The 12,152-nt window shown below is 37.7% G+C and overlaps 1 protein-coding gene across 1 annotated transcript in view; it reads right to left on the bottom strand.

Moving 5' to 3' along the window:
* LOC133165541 (protocadherin-9-like) overlaps positions 1–11,868 on the bottom strand; it is a 55,589-nt gene extending 43,721 nt beyond the window's left edge. The window contains exons 1-2 of the mRNA XM_061295297.1: positions 11,842–11,868; positions 9,782–9,980 (exon numbers count right to left, since the gene is read on the bottom strand). Of these exons, the coding sequence (XP_061151281.1) occupies positions 9,782–9,980; positions 11,842–11,868 (226 nt within the window). The remainder of the gene's footprint in view (positions 1–9,781; positions 9,981–11,841) is intronic.
* Between the last annotated feature and the right edge of the window lie 284 nt (positions 11,869–12,152).

The raw sequence follows: 12,152 nt of genomic DNA, 5'->3' as shown, positions 1-12,152 counted from the left end.
ACGGACTGCATGTGAAAAATGAGATCGGGATGGGACCTTGCATTTTTATTTGAAAGAGCCTTAAAGGGATGTGAGGATGAACAAAGCATGCGGGGGAAGAGAGAACAGGACGATGCACTTTCTCTAACCTCATCTCAGCCTTGCTAATGCAGTAGTTAACAAAAACCCCCACTATTGGTTACACTGAAACATAACACGTCCAAAGCCGGAGTACAATGGCTTCATTGATAGATGAATGAAGCTGAACTCTGACCCCTTGACCGAGTTTATAGCCAAACATGTTACCCTCAAAGTTCCTGCTCCTAAGAAGCAGATTATTTACCATGTGTTAGTTACCAGGTTGAAGTCCAAACTACAATGCCAAAGCAGCAACACACTCAAGATATACATACTGTAAATGCATTTGATGAGCGGCACTTGTAGAAAGAATATCAATAACAAATCCCTTAAATAAAATATGGGGTATATACAACAGCAGGACTTTTGAGAAATGTTGGGTAATGTGAGGTGCTGTTCCTGTGGTGAGATTTCGTAAAACTTTAATAGATCAGGTAAGTTATTATTTCAGGAGCTCTGGCTTTAAGAGAGTGTTTACTAGCAGCACGGTTCCAACTGGATCAAATTAAATGGGGATATAAATATTTACTACACAGCCCTCAGCACCTCGCGCACGGTTGGCGACCGACAAATAACTTGCCCTGTTTAGATTTCAGGAATGTTGTCTTAAATGATTCATGCTTGGTGTTAGTGAGATCACATCAGTCTGACGGGATGAAGGAGCACAACTGTTCATCTCTCTCTTACCCAAACATTTCACAGGTTTAATATGCAGCCAGAGCAATATTCCAATTTTGAAATCAGAGTCGGTCAAATGGAACAAAGTGAATTGCTGACTGATGTCTTTGAGCCTTCGTTCTTGTTTGAAGTGGGTTCCCCTCCCTTCTAGTTCAAAATATATTGTCCAGGGATGCGATCAAATCTGGCAGCTATTGATCCTTTCCCAAACCACACATAAGTCTTAAAAAAACATGTTAACAACTTCAGGATGAGTACTTTAATTGTACAGGTCTTTGAGAAGCCCCCTCAAACCACAGCACTGCAAAGTGAATTTGAAGGAGAATCTCAACAGTATCAAGCCAAGTTCTGTTTTAATGTTAAGTTCTCTGAAATTATACCAGAAACAACGTCAGACTGGATGCATGAAAGAAGCTCGATTTGGTGAAAGCCTCAAAAGATACATTACGTCATTTAACTACATTTTCGTATGCGTTGTAATATCTTCCTGAAAGTATCAAATAATTTACCAATAAATCAGTGAGAGAGTCTTCGTCCTTGAAGCTCATTTAAAGAGTTCTGTATTCAGAAGGTACTTCATTTAAAACAATTACAATTTGCAGCCTGTGACCTGGAAGAGGGACTCCCCCAAATCCAGTCACTTCTCAAGGTCTCTTATTTTTTAACCCAGATGGGTTTTTGGGAGTTTTTCCCTTGCTCACCAGATGATTTTTAAATGAGACTTATTTTGTAATTAAGTCCATGTTTTCCTGTATGACCTGTTAAAAGTATGCACTTTTGTTAACCAATGAAAGCTTTATATTTTCTTTCAGACACAGCCTTCAAAATATACCAAGCTGTTTTTCTTTCGTCAAGCTATAACACATTATGACTGATGTTTTAATCAACCAGATCAACAACCTTGGATTATGAAATTTACCAATGTTTTAAGCAGATGACTATATTTTCAATGAACTGAGCTTGATTGAAATATGCAAGTAAAATAGGGAGGCTACGTTTGCCTTTAAACTTTTAATTATGCTGATTTAAATGTAAAATGCAAATGATTTCTTTGATGACTTTGCAAGCGTGGTGGAAATGTCATTTTACCTTGACACATAGTGCTGCAAGCTGAGAGGAACATGCGGTGCCTTGATAAAGTATTCATACCTCTTAAAATTATTGACATTTTGTGACCTTACAATCACAAACTTGAGTGTATTTCAGTGAGAACACAAAATAAAAGCTAATTATAAAATGGAACAAAAAAAATTAAATAAATAAATACATTTCAAACTTTTAAACAAATGCAAATGAGAAAATTGTAGTGAAAACTCTGATGTCCGTTTGTATTCAACAGTACAATACAGTCAGGTCCATCAAAGCTAGCACAAACACTATTAACAAGCACAGACATTAATGTACTTTTTACCACAGTCTATTGTCTCATAGAATGTGTCTTGGCTGCGGAGCTTCTAATCATTATTATGTTTGTTACATCTGATTGTTTTACTAATTTTACTAGCTTGTTGATTTAATCAGTGTTACCTGACCCCAGACAAGGCAGTCAAAGATGGATGAAAAGGAGGGAATCTGGTCTGAGTAAATATTTCTCATCCTCAGCTAATAAATATACTGGAAGTACTGTAAGGTAGTTCTGCTTTCATCTGTGCAGCTCACCGAGGTCCGGGTATTCATGCCCGGCCGGGCAAAGGCGTTTTAATGTTCCTTAAAAGTTATTTGTCAATGGGGAGTATCAGGGGTGGGTGATGGAGTGGTTGCCTGGATGTCCACAGTGCTATTACTTTCAACATCACCAGAGACACTGAGGAAAAGGGGTTTCGACCATGATACTTTTCAATAGTTTGAAGGAGGGTAGAGGGAGATTTCGGAAAGCTGACTAGACTCCTCGAAATCAATAACATCTTTCTCTGTCTGTCTCTCTCTGTCTCTCACTCTCTTTCTCTGAAACAACTAGTGTGGCATTTGAACCAGATAAAACAAGGCTGCCCCTCCACCTCACCTCCAAGAACTGAGCACTTCCACTAAATCCCTATCGGTTGAGAAGGATACAGATGACTCCATCTAAATCCCCTTCTGACTCAGCTCTACACCCCCGCTGGTCAAAAAAAAAAAAGAAAAAAAAAACATAAGACCATCTTAAAAGGAACGGTCCAATCTATGTAGGTTAATACTCACTGTTGCTTCATTTAGCTCTGTTGCAAGCCCACTGGGGCAGCTGTAAAAAGTTCTGGGAGCCAGAAGGCACAAAAGATTTTATTTATTTATATGAGCATTATATATATATATATATATATATATATATATATATATATATATATATATATATAGAGAGAGAGAGAGAGAGAGAGAGAGAGAGAGAGAGAGAGAGAGAGAGAGAGAGAGAGAGAGAGAGAGAGAGAGAGAGAGAGAGAGAGAGAGAGAGAGAGAGAGAGGAAGCAAACTGGTGCAAATGATGTGGAAAGAAGTGGGAGTTTGAAGATGTTATCTCATACGTACATTGTAGGATACTAACTGCAGCAGAAAGGAATTGGGTGGACAACCATTTTTAGTGTGGCATAAATGAAATATACACAGACAGAATACTGTCACTAATAAAATGCTCTTCAAATCTGCCACTTCAGGAAAATGAAAATGGCGGGGAATTCAAAGTATTGTTTATCAGCAGCAACCCTAGATGAGGACGGACTGTAAACATTTTTTATTCTTTAGAACTAAAGAACTAAGGAAAAAAGCTAACTATACAAACGAGTGAACTAGTTGGCCAGGATTTAACAATCTGCTGCAAAACTGTCCCGTTCTGAATATGATATAACTGCTATGGCAGCATTCAAACAAATAAACTACTTTTATTTCACCACCTCCAAATGCAGTAACATTGACAGTTAACATTTTTACTTTGTTCAATAACTGTTAAGGCCACAAGTTTCAAAGGATGTCAGCGGAGTGATAGAATACTCCGTTGAAAGAAATTAATATGAATATATCAAAGAGACGTCATTGCATTAATCGTCAGTAATCAAAAGTAGTTCTAAAATGTAGATAAAATTATATTTAATCACTGTTGTAGTTAGTTCATTTTACGAACCTGTGGCCTGTGGTTAAATGCTTCTTCGTGCACTGGACGTTTAATTCTCTGAACAAGGGTCCATATTTTTCCTTCATGTCAGCTCGGTCTCTCCCTCTGGTCGCTGATGATATTGTAATACTAATTATAGCTAATTGTCCTACGCTGAATGGATTTAGTCGCGTTGCAAATGATATGCCATTGGTCAGTGTCACATTGTTTCCACAGAAAAATTCGATGGGGGAGCGGAAATTTGCACAAATGAATGTAATTAAGAAGCACATTCATTACTACTAATAGCATTTGAGAAGCCTCACAGTGAAACCGAGATCCAAATAATGAATGTAAGTTAACTGTATGTAAAGTCTTGTCAAATAATGGTGAAGGGTAAAACACACAAAGTTAAACTGGTGTACTGTGGTTGGTACTGCTTTGCTCCAATCACACTAATAAAGCCTTCCCATGAAATCCCTTTATTCTTGGGCGGATTGTGTCTAGACAGTTGAATTCCAGTCTAAAGTGTAAGCTCACTATTGGCTGTGAGACAATAATGGCTAGAGGCTTGAGATGAGGTTATAAAAAAAAATTCAAAAAGGAAAAAGAAAATCACATGGTGGCAGTGTTTTTTTCCACCAGATCAAGTGATTTTTTCTTCCATACATAAGGGGAAGTGTAGTCATAAATCAGTCTGCTGTAAACTAAGTCGAAAAGCTACTATGAACATTTTGGAGGATTTAGAATGTTAGCATCGCATACAAACACCAAACCTAGAATTAGATTATTAGTCAGCATCAAAAAGGATAAAATGTGCTGCAAATGGTTCACGCACATTATGACACATAGTAAAACTGATTTAGATATAAAAGAGGAAAAGAAACATTGATTTAAATCTATTCTTAAGATCAAGCAAGTCTTTATAAATTGAGTTTATAATTCACTCAAGCCTATAAAAAACATAATCTTATTATAGTTGCAGTGTTTAAAGGGACTTAAAAACGGGATGGTCTTATTTTAATAGCAGATTTAGACCTTAGACAAAGTGTAAGCTGGTCATTTGAAAGCCATATGCCACAGATCAAGCTATGGTACTGCACTGCTGGCCCCCAATGCACCACCCCCACCATCACCACGAGCGCACACACACACACACACACACACGCACACACACGCACACACGCGCGCGCCCGCGCGCACACACACCCCCTTGCCCCCACCCACTGAATAATAGTAGACTGCGTAGATATTTATGCAAATAATGCAAATGGTCTAAACTGCTAGATTTGCAGACCATACAGTAGTCCAAGTGTTTTCCATTGTTTGTGACATGATGGATCTCATAATTCAGAAAACATTTACATCACAGCCTATACATTTAAATGCAAACAACTAAACATATATGCAGTACTAACATATATGCAGTAATATCTGTAATTAACTTTATTTTATGAGAGATTACAAAAGCATGACAATTTACACCATCCCAAAAAGTCACATTTGATGACTAAAACTCTGCCAGACTGTGTTGTCATTATGACACAGTTACAGCAAACTGCATGCTTTGCAAAGGCACTAATTAACATTGCATATCATTATACCCTGCGAGTGTTGCAATCTGGCGAAAAGGTAGTGCTCCAAAGCTTTGTGTCTGATTGTTTTAAAATGTCTCGGATTTTCAAGATTTCAGCAATTTCTTGACATGCAAAATAATGTAACCATTTACGTAACTAAAGCAACATTCTTTTAACTAATGAATAATACACATTTAAAGTCACATGAACTTTATTTCCAGTGCATAGCCAAACAATAATGCATGCTTAAAGAGAGAACTACTGTCACAATACTATGACAAGGGTTGCCTTTTGGACATACAATTACACATCAGTTGACATCCAGGTGTTTTCGACACCCAAAATATCCTGCTTCTATACTTCACTTACTTTAGGCATCTAAAAACTACGCTCTCAGAGTCTGCTTTGTTGGAAGAATGTTGACGGCTCAGTCTCAAGCCAAACTTTTTTGAAGAACCAGTTTTATGTTTTAGCTAAACATGAGACTTGGCTTTACCGTTTTTATGTTTTCACTGTGTTTGTTATTAATTAATTGTTGTTGATGAAGTCATCAACAACAATAAATGCTGAATTTTGCTCCATGTGCAACACATTGTATGTAGCCCTATAAATACAGTTGAGTTGAATTTAAATATATTTAAAGCATATATTTTGCACATACAGTCTGCACATACTTTTTTTTCCATATCTAAAATAGCATTTTTGTCATACATCTGATTAGGGGGTCCATAGACCTCTGTGTCCCTCCCTTCAATTGTCAGCCCATCCAGCATTTAAGATGCCCATCACCGTTGTACAATTTACAGTATGTGGAGCCACAATGGATATTTCTTCTGTGATGGTTCAATTCAGTCGCATGCGGCCATGTCGCAGGTTTGTGCAAAGCCTTCAGCATAATAGGCACCTTTCAAAACATTCGCACCTCCAACATGCCAAGGATCCATCTTGAGTTGTTTTCGTGAACAAGGAACTAGACTTGTGTGAAGTTCTGCTTCTATTAATAGATTATATCAGCAAGATGGAATCAATTTGGATACAAAACAATAGAAACTCATAGCTTGTTTTTTTTATTTTGTTTTATTTTTTCATTGAGGGACCTACCTACAGTTTTGATGTGTAAATGGCTTTCTAGCCACTGGCGTACTTAGTAATAAACACACATTGGTAAAGTAGATGTTCACAAGCTAAATAGGTCAAAGTAATGCTGGCTTGTCAATATACCGTAATTTTCGGACTAAAAGTCGCTCCGGAGTACAAGTCGCATCAGCAATAAAATGCCCCAAAAAGTGAAAAAAAAAACCCATATATAAGTCGCTGCGGAGTATAAGTCGCATTTTGGGGGGCAATTTATTCGCCAAAATCCAACACCAAGAACAGACATGAACGAGCAACAACAGGCTAAACGATAGGTATGCTAACGTGACATAAACACAAACAAAGAGCTGAGAACGGGCCTGACGTAACATTCAGAGTTATTAAAAAAAACTATTACATATATAACACGTTTATAAAACCATCTGTGTCACTCAAATTCATTAAGTCCATCGATCGTCCTTTGTCAACAATGGGTGCGCGCCGCTAACGGCGCTTGCACTTCAAAATATTCCACAGGCCCATATAACCTTATATAAATTAGATATCAAATAACCATTATATAAGCAATAATATTATCAAACCATCTGTGCACTCTAAATCATTAAATCGATTGATCAAATTCCTCGTCAACAACGCCGCGCGTGCGCCCTGACGTCAGCCTCGTCGTTATTCCACAGATCTAGTATATAACTATATTGTAGCGTTAACAAAGTACAAGGAAAGACGTGGGTTTGGTAAACGGCTCTTTATTTAACAAAACAAACTTACAGGCGTGTGGCGGCGTGGACTTCCAGCCGTGGAGGGGGAAGAGAGATCCATAGAATAGAACCGGGCGTGCGTAAAAGCCATGAGCGAGCCCCATTCACCATCCCCGGACAGCCACCCGGCCGAGCGCCGGCCCTCGACTTCCATCCACAGAGGTGAAAAAAAGCTCCGTAGAGTAGGACCGGGCGTGCGTAAAAGCCATATTAGTTTTTCAAACCTTCTGTGTCACTCCAAATCCTTAAATCCTTCAAACTCTTCGTCCTCCGTTTCACTTAGAAACAAGGCCGCTAATGATGCCGGTAGTACGTGGGGCCCTTCGTCATCCCGTGATCAATCTTTGTCTTTTTTGTAAACAACCACCGTGCCACGCAGCGTCGCGCTGCTGACGTTACTTGAAATTCAAATTACAGTAACCGTTTATCGCGGTTTCACTTTTTTGTTTTTGGAAAATTCTTGGAAAAAAACACATATAAGTCGCTCCTTATTATAGGTCGCTCCCCCCACCCAAACTATGAAAAAAAACGAGACTTATAGTCCGAAAATTACGGTAAATGAAAACAAGTGATTATCCTTTTAGTTTCCTTTGCAGTTCTGCAAGCTCTACAAACAACTCTGAACTGTACTGTTTACTGAGATGCCTCAATTGTCCAGCTGTGTCATCCAATGGTAGAGCCCTCTAAAGAAGGTAATAACAAAAGCATTGATTTACAATGCATGTCTAAGTATTTGATTCCGCAAATAATACAAATACATTTTAAATGTTACTAAGGTTTGAGTTGACCTGGAATGATTCTTCCTCCTGTTGGTATGAATGTAAGCGTACTGCACTGGCGATCATTTTCCTTATTAAATGCTCTGTGCACCTCTAATTTACAACCTTTTTATTGGTCTCTGCTTTCACTGTAATGTTGATTTACCACTAGTTTATTTTATTTCTTTTAATCACAATGACGGTGTGTTGTTTGGGTTGATCTACTTTTGTAAACATTTGTAATGAGGTCATAATTAAACATACTTATCTGAATCTTATATTTATATTATATCTCTATATTATTTTATATGATTTTCTTTACTCTGTCATGCAAACTGGAACAAATGGTGTTATTCTCTGTAAAAACATCATGTTGTACACCATTTAAATGATAAAAAATGTTCAATAATATTAAACGTGTTAACTGCACGTCGAAATGCCCTTCCAGTTGTATGGTCTTCCATTTAAAATGGATGTGCTTTAACAAATATTATCTCACTAGCAAAGTGGGCAGGTGGGTGTCATATAAGATGTTTACGCTAATGAATATCAATGAGGTGGTGGACAATTCAGTCTATATGTGTTAAGATATTCTGTCACCATGGTGAATATCTTAAAGTGGAGAGGTTTTATCACCCACTGGTTGTGTCTTTGTTCTCGCATTTAAAACAAGTCACTGCATCACAGGTGTGCAAGTGAGTGGGAATGTCAACTTGTCTTGTAAATATAAGATTTCTTGGCACGTTATATGAGCCTTGTATCAGAAAGCACCCCAAAAAAATCCCAAATAGGAGGGACCTTTGAACATAAATGAACTGAAAGCCATTGACGGGATGTCACCCATTTCATCTAATGTCGGACAAATACATTCACAATCACACTCGTGTTGACACCCCAGGGCCAGACTTGTCAGCGCAGATGCTAGTGGGGCTGATGTAACCAAGGACTGTTGTCTGACTTACAGAAATGGCACAATGGCTATGAAGTGTATGAAAAGCAATTTAATCCTACCTGTCATGCAGATTTGAGCTATACAGTGGATATGTATCTTTGAAAAATGAAGACACTCTCGAAGCACTTCCTGCAATGTTGACCACAACGGATAAGACTCGATCCAGTATTTATGTTGATTCCTCACTTGTATCACTCCTAGTTGTGTAGCAAAATATCGGGTGTGCGTCTGCTAAACCGCCTTTTCCCGTCAGCAAATTAATTATGTTCTTTTTTTAAGTTTCTTTATGTTTGTGACTTCAATGGTCTATTTTATGGGGAACATCAGTGGGCAGCAAAATAAACAGGGACAGCTGTCCTGTGAATATTTTGATTCATCTCAATTCAACACAGAAATTAGCATAACTCTTTAGTGATGCATACTGGTATTTGTAATACTTAAAGCAAACAACTTTAAAGTGGCAATAGCTCAATACTTAAATGATCACGAAATACTTATTTTAACACTCAACGATGGAATAATAAATTACGGCAAATACAAATTACAAATGCTCACCTGGAGGAAGCCTGGACAAAAGAAAATCAATTATTCTTCATTAAATATAAATATAATGGCATCCTTAAATACAATACAAATTTACACTAAAGGTCATTCAGACATATAGATAATTATACTAATTCATCATTTCAATTGAAAGAGTGACAGTTACACACCTACTTTAGTTTAATAATCAAGGTTACAATGCAAAAGCATCTCAAAATCAAAATACAAGAAAAGCAAGGACTCACTTGATTCCGGGTCTGAGTTTCCATCTCCCTCTGTGCGACTGTTAGGTGATGTTTGCTCGTAATACTCCTCATGGGGGAAGCTGAGCGGAAAGGCCTGGGAGGTACTGGCCGTACTACTTGGCTCTGGATCACCCAGCCCACTGTCACTGCAGCTCTCCTGGGAACCATCTGGAAGATGGAACGTCACTCGGCGCTGGGTCTGGGAACGCGGTAAAAAGCAAGAAATGTTCAATAAAAATCCCTTATTCTTTTAAATGGGTCATAAAAGAGCACTAAACAATAGTGATACGTGCATTTTTTTTGCGGGGGAAGAAGGGGGGAATGTTCCACTCTTCAATGCGTACCTTATATCAATGCATGGGCTGTGACGACATAAATATTTGATGTGTGTTAAGGCATGAACATTATGTTCAAACGTATTGTACGAGAGCAGATCTACAAATTCATGGACAATTTTGAATCAAGGAAGGCCAAAAGGAAGCACTTGTGAAATAATGTACCAACCTAGTCCCTGAGATAAAAGAAAGGAAGCTTGATAAATAAAAAAAGTCCTATTCACTGCAAAACGAATGACATTATTTTGTCAGTGAAATACAAGATTTTAGTCTCAATTTTATTTGGAATGTTCTAATACTGTATTATTTGCTTGCAATTCAATACTCTCCTATGCGTTTATCGTGTGTGTGTGTGTGCATGTGTGTGTGTGTGCGTGTGTGTGCGTATATGTGTGCGCGTGCGTAAGTATGTGCGTGTGTGTGTTTGGGGAGTTGGAGGCGGCAAAGCAGGATCTCACACAGGGTGCAATTCAAGCTCGGGATGCTACCGCTCAATGAGATTTCCACAATATCATGCTGTGACCTTTCTTTTGAGCCAAGAAAGAGAAGATGCTTCATTTCACGGCATCTTCAAACATGTTAGTGTTTCTCAAGAAAACAAACCCTTTACAACCAATCGTAGCATAAAGGCACACCAGGTAATCTCCATTGCTGGTTTGATTTTCACTTTTTTCGGCGTTAAATTGTTTTATATAATATGGTTTTTGTGGTTTCGAATTTTTTGAACTGAGCGTTTAAGAGAGAGATGGAAAAAAAACAGTGGGATACAGCGAGAGTGGTTTATTCTGACATTGAGGTAACACCAGCATTGTCACAGTCATTATGCTGTGTCATGAATTCATGTCTTCACACAATTCCCTAGGTAACATCATAATGCATCACGCTGCTGTGGTGTGGGGACGTAAAGAAGACATAAAATGTAATTACACCCTTGGCTTCAGTTGTTGCTGTGAATTTTAGTCATCCTATTATCCAAGCCAATAAGAGATTTTATTTTCAGTTGCAAATTCAACTGGAATGTAAATGACTATCTAGATTTTCATCATTGATATAGCAACAAAATCATTAGAGTTAAAAACAAATTAATACATGCTCCTTTTTTCTTCAAGCTCCTAAGGGGGTGTCATACATGTTTTTCTCAACCAATATGTTGCAGAGATAACCAAGCTGTTTTTCTTTGATAGGACAGAATTAGGAAGGAGGGATGGAATAATGAAGGATGTGCATTATACTTTATAACCTGCCAAAAGGGAAGTGTGACTGAGGACTAGGATTTGATGGCAAATGACAAAAAAATGTCAAATTTGATTCTATTAATCTAATCAAATCATTGGTAAACTAACAAATAATTCTTTCATTGTTTTTAATACTAAAATTACTTGTGCTGAAACAAAAGAATGAATGAACAAACGAATGAATTAACAAATGAATGAATGAATGAATGAATGAATGAATGAACGAACGAATGAATGAATGAACGAACAACAAATATGTGCCAAATGGAATCAAATAATGAACACAGATGTGATTTTTTAATTCTGGAAAAACTGATTAAATTGCATTTCCAGACAAATCAGTAGAAAAAACAACTATAAACTGTCACTGAACAGACTAATAGTTTGAGTGCCATATTAGGATAGTTTTTTACATTACATTCAATTACATTTTTTCGCATGTCAGTTGAAAAATTGGTTCACAAGCGAATATCATTTTCTAACCCTTTACCTTCAACCACTTATAACGGTCTACCATCCTTAGCAATCGCCCCGGCAAGTGAATTTGCAAGTTAGTTCAACATTATAGGCTCAAAGTTAGGTTTCATATCGCAGTTTATGAGTGCAAATTAACATTTTATTTCTTAGTACCACACATCGGAAAGCAGAACTGAGAATCCCAGATTTTAAGTTGAAGTGAGCTTGGGCTGGATCCGCAAATGGTCATGTGAGTGCACGATGTTTTACCTTCCCCAGGAGCAGACTTACTACAGCCCCTGGAAAACGTAAGACAAAAAGCGCTTAAGTTGACGGGTCGATTGA

Source organism: Syngnathus typhle, linkage group LG1 (assembly GCF_033458585.1).
Source record: "Syngnathus typhle isolate RoL2023-S1 ecotype Sweden linkage group LG1, RoL_Styp_1.0, whole genome shotgun sequence".
Lineage (NCBI taxonomy): Eukaryota > Metazoa > Chordata > Actinopteri > Syngnathiformes > Syngnathidae > Syngnathus > Syngnathus typhle.
The sequence above is the reverse complement of the archived record's forward strand: the minus strand, read 5'-3'. Positions and strand labels throughout refer to the sequence as shown.